Here is a 15,248-nt window from a genome sequence, read left to right on the forward strand (position 1 = left end):
GGGAGAGGGAGAGGAGAGGAGGAGGGAAGGAGGGGAGGAGGAGGGGGAGGAGGAGGAGGAGGAGGAGGAGGAGGAGAGAGAGAGAGAGAGAGAGAGAGAGAGAGAGAGAGAGAGATCAGTTGCCTTCTGTATATTCCCTGAACCAGGAATCAAACTGGCAACCTTTTGGTGCACAGGACAACGCTCAACCAACTGAGCCACTCCGGCTGGCCTGCAATATACTTTCTCTTATGCTTGTGTCTACACAAACTATAACTTAAATGTCTCTTTGTATAGTTAACAAAGCACAAATTATCCTGAGTGTAACATAAAATATTTATTTCCTATTTACATTTCCATTGTTACATATATCATTCCATATCATATCACGTATCAAAAAGAAAGGAAAGGAAAAGGAAGGGAAGAAGTATAAGCCCTAACGGCGAGTGGAGAAGCGTCGCGCTGCGTGTTACCAGCAGTCTCGCAGCTCTCGTCTCTTACCCTTTTTGGACTTCGTGGCCGTTTCTTGACGAATGGTGTCAAACTCCAGTATGGACATTCTGGAAAGTCTCTGTAAGTACTGAGGTGGTGCTCCAGCGAGGGGATCGCTGAAGCCAGAACCTGTCAGGAAAAAAGATCAGCTGCTAAAATTCAAATAATCACACATTAATGATAGTCTCTCAAATATAGTGCAAGCAAAATGTCTGTTCCTCGAGCGACCACCAAGCACTACGATTTCTTTCAAGTAGAAATGTCGTATACTTTCAAAAGTGACCGTGATAAGTCATCTCAAAAATATCTCACTAAAAACACCTGCAGTGCATGCATTTAATTATATGAAACTAAATCTGTGTCTGTAACATGGGATGGCTATGGAATTTATTATCTAGAAATAATTATAAAAATGCATTCTCCATAAAAAAAATTATCTCTATAAATAATTAGCTCATTTAATGCTTTAAGTGCTTATCAAGTTATTTTTTTTTGCAAATAAAACCATTTCTCATAAATACTGAGTGAAGTAACATAGTAAAATTATAAAGTGAAATGGGCCCTTCTCTAACTGAGCATCTCTTATAGGGTGGTAGGAATAGTAATAATACTAGTAGGTTCATACTTAGCGAGTGATCTCTTTATGTCAAGTACTCTTTTCATCTATTTCATCCACTCAACTCAATGAAGTAGGTAACTAGTACTATCTTGGATTACATATTTTAAAACGATTTAATGAGGCTTAAATTCTAGCCATTGTTAGGGACAGGATTTGAACCTAAATCCACCAAATTCAAAGTTCCCATGTAAATCACTATTTATTACCTAAATATGTAAATGAGTGTAAATACTTCTATTTAGAAACACACAAGTGTTTGAAAATAAAATATGAATCCATTTATTATTTTGAAAATACTGTTATTTAATGTCCAAGTTTCAAGTATCAAGAAAGCTGTCTTCAAATCTCCAGGGTGGTTGGATTTGCTTCTTTTGTTTTTATTTGAATGTGTAACATGAGTGAGAAGTTCAGAGAGAGCAGAGGGCAAGAATATGATCAGCATTCTTGTGCTTAGCACTGCAATGGACTTGATCTTAGACCCTCTGGCTACAAAATAACTAGATGCTAGGTATTAAGCAATATTCAAAAAACTTCAAAGAATTGTTATCATACAGGCCAATAAAATTAAGTTGAAGTTGTCAACAATAAGATAAATATAAAAATTCTCAAATATTTAGAAATTTACCCACACATTCTAAATTATGCATCAATAAAAAATAAATCATAATAAACATTTAAGTAGATGACAAAAAATATTACAAAACGTGTGGTGAAACAAAAGAGAAATTTTAGGGTATAAACCTCTCTATGGTTTAGGGTATAATTTTCTAAATTTCCTTTGTTAGAAAAGAAGGCTGAAAATTAATAAGTGAGGTGTAAGATATACATTAGGAAAAGAATAAACCCACAGAACACGGGGGAAAAACGATATTCAGAAAAGAGGAGAAATAGAAAACAAACTTACAATAAGAAACTTTAAAAAGATGATAGTTCTTCACTGAAAAGACTAATAACAAAGGAAAGCCCCTGTGAGATTAATCAAGAAAACAAGGCAGAAGGAACAAATCCTATGTAATAAAAGGGTAATATACAAATCAAACGAATGGTGGGACAACCGGTTGCTATGATGCGCACTGACCACCAGGGGGCAGATGCTCAATGCAGGAGCAGCCCCCTGGTGGTCAGTGCGTTCCCACAGGGGGAGCGCCGCTCAGCCAGAAGCCCTGAGCCAGGCTCACAGCTGGCGAACACAGCGGCGGTGGTGGGAGCCTCTCCTGCCTCCGTGGCAGTGCTAAGGATGTCCGACTGTGAGCTTAAACGGTTAGTCGGACATCCCCCGAGGGCTCCCAGACTACTAGAGGGCACAGGCTGGACTGAGGGACCACCCCAAGTGCACGAATTTCATGCACCGGGCCTCTAGTAAGTAATATTAGAAGAGGAAGAGAAGTACAGATAGAGCAAAGATTAAATTTTAGGCCAATAAATTTGAAAACAGACAAAATGGAAGAAATTCTAGAACATATAACTTACCAAAACTGATTGACAAATTAGAATGCTTTAAGAGTCCTAAAGTTAAAATGACTGGATCAATATTAAAAGACTCCTCCAAAGAAAACAAATGGCCCACGTGTTTTACCTGCAAGGCTCTGTCACCTCATGTTTTCTGGAGAGATTTCATTTTCTTCTGGCAGCCGTCACTTTAATCCGGCCAACGATGGGCTGTAGGCTGTTTTAAAGCTCGTCTCTTCTTGGGATGCCTTTATTGTGTGCAGCCCTCTGGGGGTTTTAACAGAGAGCCTGGGAGTTCACTAAGGGCTCTCCTAGGTAGGCCTTAACCTCCCCCTCTGTCCGCCCAGCAAATGCTAACTTACTGAAACCTCTGCTCATTTCTTTCGCCTCAAAGAGGCTGTTTTCTGCTTGAGGCCCTGTCATATGACCTGGCAGACATGCCCCTCAGGAACAGGCAAACACCTGGGGGAAAACTGCTCACAGAATTTGGGGCTCACTTCTCTGCGGTTATTTCTCCAGTATCTCAGCTCTGAAGTCCTATTGGAAATGAGAGCGCTTGGCACCTTAAAGTAGTTGCTTTTTAATATTTTATATTAATAATAAATGTGCAACTTTTATATTACTTATTTATTATAAAATATATTTTTATGCTCTTTTATAATTAACTCTTATGCTAATTCTCAGTGGTAAAGTCATCTAATGGAAGCTATTCCAGCACAGCCGGAGGTGGAAGTTCTATGGGTACTTATTTATTTATTTATTATAATGAAATTACAGGATTTATTTATTCATTTTTAATTTAAAAAGTATTTTTATTGATTTTGAGAGAGAGAGGAAGGGAGAGGGAAAGAGGGAAACATCGATGTAAGAGCAAAACATGGATTAGCTGCCCGACAACCGGAATCGAACCAGCAACCTTTAGATGCATGGGCCGTGCAACGCCCAACCAACTGAACCACACCACCAGGACTGGGCCATTTTTTTAAAAGGAGTAACTACTGCCGAAACCAGTTGGGCTCAGTGGATAGAGCGTCGGCCTGAGGACTCAGGGGTCCCAGGTTCGATTCCGGGCAAGGGCATGTACCTTGGTTGCGGGCACATCCCCAGTAGGGGGTGTGCAGGAGGCAGCTAATCGATGTTTCTCTCTCATCGATGTTTCTAATTCTCTATCCCTCTCGCTTCCTCTCTGTAAAAAATCAATAAAAATTAAAAAAAAAAGGAATAACTACTGAAATAGATGACAGGTGCCAAATGATCCTTTAAAACTTAAATCGGATCACATGGAAATCATTCTTTGTTAAAATTACTCAGTGACTCCTCATTTCAATCAGAGTTAGATGCAGTGACCCTTCCAGCGCCCTCCAGGGTCAGATGTCACCTCTTCCACCTGGTCTTCCACACTCTGAGTTTAGCCACACTTGACTCCTGAATTCTTACAACCGGTCAGGTACCATCCTGCCCTGGGATCTTTCCTGGCTCCAAGAGAGTAACTGTTTTCCCGGAGTTTAATTCCCTCACTTCTTTCAAGTCTTGGCTCAAATATTACCCTCACCAGTAAACCTGTTCTGATCCTAGATCTCCTGATCTCCCTTCCCTTATTCTATTTTGTTTCTGTTTTACTTACACCTTCTGATATACTAGGCAATGGACCTTCTTTATTATATTTAACTAGAGGCCCGATGCATGAAATTCGTGCAAGGGGCTCGGCCCTCGCAGCCCCGGCTGCCTCGGCTGGATCTCACAACGACCTTCCGGATGGTCGTTTTGCTGTTCAGTCTAATTAGCATATTAGCTCTTTATTTTATAGGTTGTTTGTCAGCTGTAGTCTCTCACTAGAATGTAAATTCCACAAGCCTGGGACCTTGGTTTTGTGGAGGGATGTAACCGAGGCCCAGGCATCTAGAACAAGGCCTGGCACAGAGTAGATACTCAATTCACATTCGGTGAATGAGTGAATGAACTGTGTTCTTGCATGACTCAAGGAAAATCAACACGTATTTACTGAACACTCTTTATATTGCAGAAACTGGTGTTGGCACTGCAGGTTATAAAGGTGAAGAAGATATAGCATCCGGCCAAAAAGAACCATAAACTTGGCCTATTAGAACATAGGCAGGCAAATGTTCATTTGGGCCAAGATGTCTTTTGCTTAAATTACCATGTATGTTTTTATTTTATGCTGCCTGTTGATCACAAAAGTTGTTTATACTATTTGGAAATTCAGAGAAAGGACATATCCAAGGAGAAGTTCATGAGCATTTAACCTTATGAACGTCCAGAGTCTGAACTTGCAAAGCTCCTAAGTCAATTCTGACTGCTACCAACAATGTCGAGAAAGCATTATATATTATATATTATTTACTCTACACTTTTAGTGTTTGTGGTTTCTTTGGAGGTGCTCTATTAGCTCCATTAGTCTATAAGTACAAAGTCATGGAAGTGATGGAGATAACTGTGATTATCATAAAAATAAGTAAGGTTGAAAAAGTCTTAAGCTGGTAAAGAAATAATTGTTATACACAGATAAAGAAGGAAACATTTGATAGTTTGAAGGACAAATCTATATATATAAAAGCCTAAGTGACCATCGCAACTGAACGGATGACACCGAACAGGCTGCGTGGGGCGACCAGGTCAGCAGGCGGGTTAGTGAGGGGTGACCAAATGACTGAGCAGCAGGCTGCGTGGGGCAACCAGGCTGGCAGGGGGGTTAGTGAGGGGCAACCAAATGACCGAACAGCAGGCTGTGTGGGCAACCAGGCCAGCAAGGGAGGGGGGGGGCGTGAGGGGCAACCAGGCTGGCGGGGGGGGGGGGCAGTTGGGGGCTACCAGGCTGGCAGAGGGGGGCAGTGAGGGGTGACCAGGCCAGCAGGGGGGGCAGTTGGGGGCGACTAGGTCGGCAGGGGGGATAGGTGGGGGTGATCAGGCCAGCAGGGGGGGCAGTTAGGGGTGATCAGGCAGGCAGGCAGGCAGGTGAGTAGTTAGGAGTCAGTGGTCCTGGATTGTGAGAGGGATGTCCGACTACCAGTTTAGGCCCGATCCTGGAGATGGGGCCTAAACCGGCAATTGGACATCCCCTGAGGGTTCCCAGATTGGAGAGGGTGCAGGCTGGGCTGAGGGGATCCCCCTCCCCCGTGCACGAATTTCGTGCACCGGGCCTCTAGTAGTAAATAATATATAATGCTAGACATGTTATACTTAATCCTGTGGTTCTCAACTGGAAGTGATTTTGCCACCCTAAGGTCCTTTGGCAATGTCTGGAGGCCTTTTTGATGACCACATAGTGGCATCTAGTGACCACACAGTGGCATTTAGGGATGCTGCTAAATGCCTCCAATGCATAGGACAGAGCCCCACAACAAAGAATTATCTGGTCCAAAATGTTAATACTGCCATTGTTGAAAAACCCTGGCTTACATAATAATCGACAACAGACAAGAAAGTGGAAAACTTTTGACTTCAAGAATCTTTCAAAAAAAAAGAATCTCTCCCATTTAACTTTGGATAAAATTCCTTCAGGAAATGAGCACGAATTTATTGGAGAACTTAAATGCTAGACATATGCATGTCGCATGCCATATATGGTTCCCTTAGTGTAAGGCCCCAGGAATCAGTAACACACGAAAGTTAGGGATGAGACAGTAAGTCGAGATACCAGAGCTGCCAAGAAATTCCCATCATCTTGCAGACCTCATCAAAAGGGCAATTACCTGGCTCAACCGATTTTTCAGAGTCTATTTTTGAAAAACAAAATTCTGATCAAACACATCAGAAATGTGGAGGTGAGAATGCCTGATTTTATCACTTCAAAGAACAAATTCATACTCCAAATAAGTGAAAATACAGCTTAGTGCTATAAACCCTCCTAGTCACCAAAGGCTTAGGAATAAATCAATATTAAGAGTAGTTCTTTTGAACTCAAACTATTGGCATAGGGATAAGTTTCTGCAGTTGGATGTGATAAGATACACAGGATTCAGGAAAATAATTAATTAGAAGATCAGGCCAGAAAGGCAAGTTAGTGCAAGATGGTAAAGGGTTCAGTGCCAAGCTAAGGAGTTCATACTTTAGTCTGAGGGTATTGCGGAGGAATTGTTTTTGAAGAAGGGCGTGATGCGATTAGAGGCCAAGGTCTTAGGCTTGTGGGATTACCGAAGGATTTCAAAGGCCAGAAACTCGAAGCCAGACTAGTTTGCAGGCAACTGCACTGGCCCACCTGCGATGAGGAGGGCCCCTGCCAGGGTCCTGGGATAATAAAGATATACGATGTACCGAACACAACATCTACTACATTTATACACCAAAGCTTCAAAGAAGCAGTAACAAACCAAAGTTAAACCAGTGGAAAGACAGGACGTTTAAAACAAAAGGTAAGTAAGTATTCCGCAGCACAGTGAGACACGTGGTCAGGAAGAAAGAGGAGCTGCTTGCCTTGGGGTCGCTCCAGAAGCGGTATCACAATGCAGGGCTCCTTGGTCTTCTTTATCCTGAAATTACAGATTATCATAGAGTCACTTCTCTACAAACCCAGGGCACATCCATCTGTCACGATGCAATAAGAGACAAGAAGCATGCTTCCAGTGAAACTCACCTGTTGAAGGACATCACATAGAAACTAAATAAACATTAAAGAAACGAAACTCCTTCCATCATAGCTAATCTAATCAGAAACAGATATGAACCAACTTAATGTCTCAATTTTTGCTAATAAATTTTACCCATGGAGGAGTGTTATGTGTAACTTTTCCCATCTTTATCTCAATTTTATTTTTATCTTAATTCTCAGTAATCATGATTCAGGGAATGCTATGAGGAAGGGAATCAAGATTAGATCAACAGGGTATCTGGATATGCCAGCTAACCAACTCAGTTATTTGTACACTTATCACCTATTCATCACCACAATCTAAATTTTGACATAATTAACTCTCGTTCCTTCTGGAATAGATCTAGATAATATGTAGGAAATATGTCATGGTTGAATCTGCTGTGGGTGAGAGGGTACCTAAGAATTCCAAATTTCTTGTAGCTACATTAAACCTTAGAAGTCAGCCAAAACTTTTAAATACTCGTCACCTCTAGGATTCCTATTATCAGTTTTATTACCAGACTGTGCCTTGAGAGTCATTGAAAATTTCTGATTAGCATTAAAGAAATTTGAAAACACATTAGTCTTTTAGAATCGAAGAGGGTAAGGGTTTGTACACAAAATGAACAAAAATGAGGACTTCCCTGCTTTACCAAGATTGTTCCTTCACAGGGCGCTGGGCAATACAAAGAGGAGAATAAAATACTTGTAGCCCTGGCTGGCGTGTCTCAATGCACAGAGTGTCAGCCTGAGCACCTAAGGTCTCGAGTTCAATTCCCGGTCAAGGGCGCCTACCTGTGTTGCAGGGTCAATCCCCGGCCCGAGACAGGGTGTGTGCAGGTGGCAACCAATGGATGTGTCTCTTTCACATGGATGTTTCTCTCTCTCTCTTCTGTCTCTCTCACCCTCCCTCCCTCCTTTCCATTCTCTCTGAAAAGCAATGGGAAAAAAAAAAATCCTCGGATGAGGATTAACAAAAAAACAACAACAAAACTTGCAGGCAACTCAACATGTCCTCACCAGAATGGTTAAAATAAAGACACTCGTTTCAAAGACAGGCACGAGAACTAACATTTTTGCTTGCCATGCACTTCATGAACATCATGGCACTTAGCCCCTCTCTTCCACTTATATATGAAGGACACTTGTCATAACACAATTGTAATTTATTCAAATTATCTTTCATTGACTTAAGGAAATTCACACTCAAGTCGATGTGAAATGTTGATGAGTCATCTCACAAATAGCCAAAATTGCAAGTGAAAAATAAAAAAAGAACACACACACAGAAAAAAACTGAAATAGAGTGAAATAGTAGGGAGCAACATAAAGACTGAAAATTTAGAGGCAGAACAGGCTGATTCAGGGGGTGCTTTCCGGGCTTCCAGTTTTTTAGGTGATCATACACACGGAAAGAAGGGTCAGAAGACGGGTCTGGACTGAGACAAGTCCATCACCACAGGCAGCCCTCTGCACTCTTACTCCCTTCCCCATCAAGGGCTGTGACCCCTGGGGACATGACATGGATGGGCTAAGTAACAGGATACAGGTGCTGGTGATGGAACCAGTGTCCTTGAATAGGTGTTACACTCAGGTTTCCGGGGGGCCCGCTTCTTTCCACAATCTTACCATCCTGTCTCTTTAACTCCCACCATCTACTCTACTGGCAACTCACTCTGTTCCACCGTCCCTGGCTCTGCCTTGTCTCACTGTAATCTCACTTCAGAAAGAGCAGTTTTGCTTTGTCTATTTTTAGAGCTTGGCAATCTGTCCTCAGATAATATTTAAAACGAGGGGAAAGATTTTATGTGTGCTATTGCTCACAAAAGTGAAAAAGTCAAGGTAATGTAAAAGTGCCATGATAGGAACTTTTAAATAAACTATGTTGTTTTATTAAACACAGTTTAATAACATCAATGAAATATAATGTGGACAGTAACTGAAGATTATGTAGTGAGATAAATACAAATGTGTGTGTGTGTGTGAAAAAGGCAGAGTAAAACATTGTAAGTACACTAAAATTACAACTAAAATAAAAATATATGAAAATGAAAAAGGCTAGAACTCCCAACAATAAAAATGGATATGTTAAGATGGGTAAATTTTCTGCAAAGCTCTTATTTTCACAATTTAGATCTAAACTAACCACAACTTTTCATGTGTAGTATGTTCTAGTTTTCTATTTATATTATCAGGATTTATTTTGAGTAATTAGCAAGAGCAATAATACTGGTGGAAAATTCAAGAAATAGACTCTGAAATTCTGATACTTGTGTGCTATGTACAATTGGATGACTTTAAAGCTCATGACATGAAAATATACATATACGTGAAGATATAAATCCTCCCCTAAAAAGAGCTGCAAATCAGACTGCTTTCAGTGCTTGGTCTTTTTTTAAGGCTGGCCTTTCAGTAAATACCCGATGGATAAATAAACACACCAAAGCAGAAACCAAATAGAAGACTGTCTTACTAATGAATATATACATACATCCCTTTAAAGAAAGGGGATTTCTTTTACGGGTATGTCAGTCTGATTCACAGTGGGAAAGGCATTTATAATAATGTTTTTAAATGCCAGGATTCCGGCTGACAAACTCATTTCTGATCATCAGTGCAGGGTCTTCATCAGGCTGATGTCTCATTCGGAATCACCCCTCACACCTCTTCAAACGGGCAGTGAAATGCAAGGCTCTGTATGCAGGGGAGTGAGACCTGTTCATATTCAGAGCTCATTTATTTTTATTGCTAAAAATTCCAATATTCTCATGAGCAATTTACACCAGGGCAATAAAGATTCTTTAAAAAAAGACCTCGGATCCTGTCTGACAATGTCACTTAACAACCGTGGGAAGCTCCTACTTGTCAAACTGAATAAAATCACAAAATTAAATCCTTTATGGAAAAAAACTAGTAAGCAAGAAAGAACTGGGTTCACGGGCCAGAAACCTGTCCACGCAGAAGTACTACTCCAGCCGAGTATGCAGCAGGAGAGAATGGAATAGGCAGGGCCTACCTGACGGGAGGCATCTGGGTGTCAGCGCGCCGCCGTCTGCTAGGGATCTCGGGTGGAGATGAACTTTTCTGGCAGGTTTGCAATCCTGGTAAATATGGCATTCTGACACGTTCTCTGAGCTCTTCCAGACCAAACGTTTGGGTGTATTCTAATAAAAAATAGCATCATAACCACCTTCATTATTTCCTGATTAGATGTATGTTACTTCGTTTCCTATACCACAATGCATAATAAAATATACTAGATGGGTCATTAAGTAAAGAAAATTAAGCTACTGTAGTTTACCTAGCATCTTTCCCAAGAGAATACCTGAATTCCTAACATAGGGACTGCAGGAGACAGGGGGTAAGGGGCTGCTTAAGATTCGAACCAGGAAAAAGGACAGCTTCCCAGAGCCTCAGTCTTCACGGTCCTCTGTCTTCATGATTCTAGAATCCTCAGAATATTAGATAGATTCACATTGAAAAGAGCCAAAAGCACTTTCAGGAGTCTTACATTATCTGCTACTTTAAGTCTTTCCTCCTTCCTGCTTTTATGTAGAAAATCAAGGTATGTAAATACATGATCATCTGAGCTAACAATAAGAGATAAAAGAATTCCATTTCCAGGCACTGATTTTAATAATTTCGCTGCAAAATTCCAAATCTGTAAATAACAACATTGAAACACCAAGATTTCTTCGACTGACCTCACATATCATTAGACAAAGAGAATATCAAATTATTAAAAATTTTCAAAACGAAGGAAAAAAAGATTAAGAGATTAAAGGTTTGGGTGGTCATTAAACTAAACATTAGAGAATTGTTTTTAAAGCTTTCTCTCCTGAGCAAGTCTAGCCCAGTAATAAAAAAGGTATTTAATGGGGCTAGAATTATATTAAATACTCAAAATGCTCTTTTGCAACCTTTGAATGTTTTTCTTTTTTTGGAAAAAAAAGTTTCTCTTGATCAAAAAAATATATAGATTCTCTTTTAAGCAATTAAACCTGGGGGTAGGGAGACAGATAAACGGGTGTCTTCTGAGTACCTTTAATGGGAAACTAGTGGAAAAACTGAAAAACTGTAGCAACACATTCAAAACCAGAAGTGATGAAATGGTAATAGAGTTCAAATTTTGCTATTTTCAAGAATTATATCTCCATCAATAAAGCTAATGGCAGAATTCAGGATAAATAAAAAATGTAATTTATAATTTGAAATTAAGGGGGGAAAGTTATACATACTCATTTACGTGTCAAAAGTCCTCAAACTAGTCTTTATTGAGCAACTATAGGATATAAAATACTTTTTACAGGAAAGGAAAGAAGACATAATTTTGATTAGAATGATTAATACAAAAAGGTGCTGTAAAAGATTGGGGTTTCTTAAAATATGAAAACCAGCTTGAGGTATTTAGTTTTGTTTTTTGTTTGTGTTTCTTTCTTTTTGTTAATTTGTACCCAAGGACATCCTTTCCATTGATTTCCAGACAGAGTGGAAGGGAAGGGGAGAGACAGAGAGAAACATCAATGTGAGAGACACACATTGATTGGTTGCCTCCCACACACGCCCTAACTGGGGCCTGAATTCGAGCCTGCAACTGAGGTTTGTGCCCTTGACTGGAATCGAACCTGGGACCCTTCAGTCCGCAGGCAAACTCTCCAACTGCTGAGCCAAACCAGCTAGGGCGACTTGAGGTATTTAAAAACAAACACTATTCATGAAAAGTAGCATGATCCAACAGAGGGAGAACTGCACTGATATCAAGGGAAGTAGTTCTTTAAATTTGTTCTATCATGAGTCACAGAATTACATTAAGGAAATTAACTTTAATTTGCTTCCATTTGTCTTTTCTGTAAGTTTAAGATAGTATTTTTACTTAAATGTTACAAAAATTATAAAATGTCTCTTATTACTTTAAAAATATACATGTAAATTCAAACTCACTATTTCTATATTTTCTTAAGTTAAATAAGAATAAAATTGATGTTACCATTCTTCAACTTTTGTGTTTCGAAAACCGCTTTCCTCCAATTATTCTCAAAAAGAAAATATCTGTCCATGGAATTTCTGGTGACATTAGAATTCTCAAATTTGATTTCAGGAGATAGTGCTGGCATTTTTTCTTCTTTCAACAGTGCTGATGAAAGTGACATGCTGATCCGAATTTGGGACACAAAATACCAAAATACCAAAAAAAAGTAAGAAAAGAAAGGTATTTCGAAGATAAATATTTTTTTTCCAATCTGTTTTCCATCATACAGATTAAATACTAACATACACTTAAATGAAAATTTTACTTATATTGTATGTTAAATACATATTCTTGGTATTTTAAAGCAAGAGCCCTTTAAGAATATAGCTAAAATATGTAGTGAGAATTTTTTCTTTTATAAAGATTAATGAATTCTTTCAAATTCTAAGTTATAGGTAATTGGCAATATAAAAACAATTTAAGTCCAACATCAAGTTATCGTGTACAAGAAAATGTTTAGGATTCTCTCAAAAATATTACCATTATACACCATTATCAAGTAGAATTTATCTCTGGGATGCAAGAATGGTTCAACATACAAAAATCAGTTAATGTGATACACTGCTTAACAGAATAAAGGGTCAAATAGCCACATGATCATCTCAACAGATATAGAAAAAACATTTGATAAAATTCAACACACTTTCATGATTAAAAAAATACTTTGAACAAACTAGAAATAGAGATAAATTATCTCAACATAATAAAAGCTACTAGTAAAAAGCCCATAGTTAATATCATACTCAACGGTAAAAAAATTAAAAGCTCCTCCTCTAAAATCAGGAATAAGGCAATGATGCCATCTCTAGCCACTTCTATGTAATGTAGTACTGCAAATCCTAGATAGAGAAATTACAAAAAAAGGAATAATAGGCATCCAGATTGGACAGGAAGAAGCAAAATTGTTCCTGTTTATAGAGGAAACAATCTTATGTGCAAGAATGCCCTAAGACTCCACCAAAACAAGTTAGAACTAATAAAGGAATTCAGTAAAGTTGCAGGATACAAAATCAACAAACAAAAATCACTTGTATTTCTATACATTAACAACAAACTATCTAAAAAGAAGATTAGGAAAACAATAGCATCATTTTAAAAAATATATATTTTTATTGATTTCTGAGAGAAAGGGAGAGGAAGCAATAGAAACATCAATGATGAGAGGAAATCATTGATTGGCTGCCTCCTGCATGCCCCCTACTGGGGATCAAGCCACAACCCGGCATGTGCCATTGACCAGAATCAAACCCAGGATCCGTCAGTCCACAAGCCGATGCTCTATCCACAGAGCCAAACCGGCTAAGGCCAATAGCATCATTTTAATAAAATACTTAGGAATAAGCCTAACTAAGGAAGTAACTAGAAAGACTAACTAGAAAGACTTATACACTGAAAAACTACAAAACAATGATGAAAGAAATTAAAGAACAAAAAAAAAAAAAAAAAAAAAAAGGAAAGATATTTCATGGTCATAGACTGAAAAACTTAATATTGTCAAAATATCCATACTACCCAAATGACCTACAAATTCATTGCAATCTTTACCAAAATCCCTGTGGTATTTTTTTTTAATAGTAAAAACAATTTAAAAATTCATATGGAACCACAAAGGATCCCAGATAGCCAAAACAATCTTGAGAAAGAAGATCAAAGCTGGAGGCAACGGAACAGCACACAGGCCCGAATTAAATCCACACATATGTAATCAACTGATCTTTGACAGGGGTGCCAAGAATACACAATAGGGAGAGGACGGTCTCTTCAACAAATTGTGTTGAGAAAACTGGATATCCACATGCAAAATAATGAAATTGAGCCCCTTTCTTACACCATACACAAAAATAAACTCAAAGTGGATTAAAGACTTAAGCCTGAGACCTGAAACTATAAAACTCCCAGAAGTAAACATAGGGGGAAAGCTTCAGGACATTGGTTTTGGCAATGATTTTATGATTATGACACCAAAAAGCACAGGAAACAAAAGCAAAAACAGACAAGTGGACTACATCAAACTAAAGGCTTTTGCACAGTGAAGAAAACAGAGCGAAAAGGCAACCTACAGAATGGGAGGAAATATTTGCAAATCATATATCGGCTAAGGGGTTAATGACAGAAATATGTCAGGAACTCCTACAACTCCCTAGTAAACAAAACAAACTAATAACCAATTTTTAAAATGGGCTAAAGACTTGAATAGACATTTCTCCAAAGAATATATAAAATGGCCAATGAGCATATGAAAAGACACTCAATATCACTAACAACCAGGGAAATGCAAATAAAAACCACAGTGTGATATCACCTCACACCTGTTAAAATGGCTACTATAGAAAAATATTTTTTTAAAGATAACAGCGCTGGTGAGGATGTAGAAAAATTGGAACCCTGAGCATTACTGGTGGAAATACAAAATGGAAAACAGTATGGCGGTTCCTCAAAAAATTAAAAATAGAACTGCCATAGGCTCCAGCAATCCTACTGCTGGGGATTTAGCCTGAAGAATTGAAATCAGTATCTCAAAGAGGTATTAGTACTTACATGTTCACTGCAGCACTATTCTCAATAGCCAACATGTGGAGAAAACCTCCCTCTCCCTGCCTCTCTCGAAATCAATAAAAAAATATTTTTGAAAAATAGATGAAGGGATTAAAAAAAAGGTAGACATCAACAATGGAATATTATTCAGCCGTAAAAAAGAAGGCAATCCTGAAATACACAATACAGATGGACCTTAAGGATAATATGCTAAGTGAAATAAGATGGTCATGGGAGGACAAATACTGCACGATTCCTCTTATATGAGGTACCTAAAATAGTCAAACTTATAAAAGCATGGGCTGGTGGTTGCCAGAGGCTGGGCAGGGGGCTGGGGTTCGGGGTGGGGAGCTGCTAATTGGTGGGTATGAAGTTTCAGGGATGCAAGATGAGTAAGTTCTAGAGATCTGTCCTGCGACACTGGGCCTACAGATAGCAATACTGTATTGCACACTTAAAAATCTCAGGTTGTGTTACCACAAAAACATTTTAAAAATTTAAATTTTGACCGTTACAAAATGCATTTCTGCCTTAAAAAAATAATCCCTATGCTCCAT

General features: G+C 38.8%; 1 protein-coding gene across 1 annotated transcript; it reads right to left on the reverse strand.

Moving 5' to 3' along the window:
- Positions 1-217: 217 nt before the first annotated feature.
- LOC307114237 (uncharacterized protein C8orf89) lies at positions 218-12,286 on the reverse strand. Its single transcript, XM_079796522.1, has 4 exons — positions 12,115-12,286; positions 10,144-10,291; positions 6,971-7,026; positions 218-600 (listed from the first exon to the last, which is right to left on the reverse strand). The coding sequence occupies exons 1-4, from the start codon at positions 12,275-12,277 to the stop codon at positions 449-451; spliced, it is 519 nt and encodes a 172-aa protein (XP_079652648.1). The 5' UTR covers positions 12,278-12,286; the 3' UTR covers positions 218-448.
- Positions 12,287-15,248: the final 2,962 nt, after the last annotated feature.

This window comes from Cnephaeus nilssonii (assembly GCF_951640355.1).
Source record: "Cnephaeus nilssonii genome assembly, chromosome: 18".
NCBI lineage: Eukaryota > Metazoa > Chordata > Mammalia > Chiroptera > Vespertilionidae > Cnephaeus > Cnephaeus nilssonii.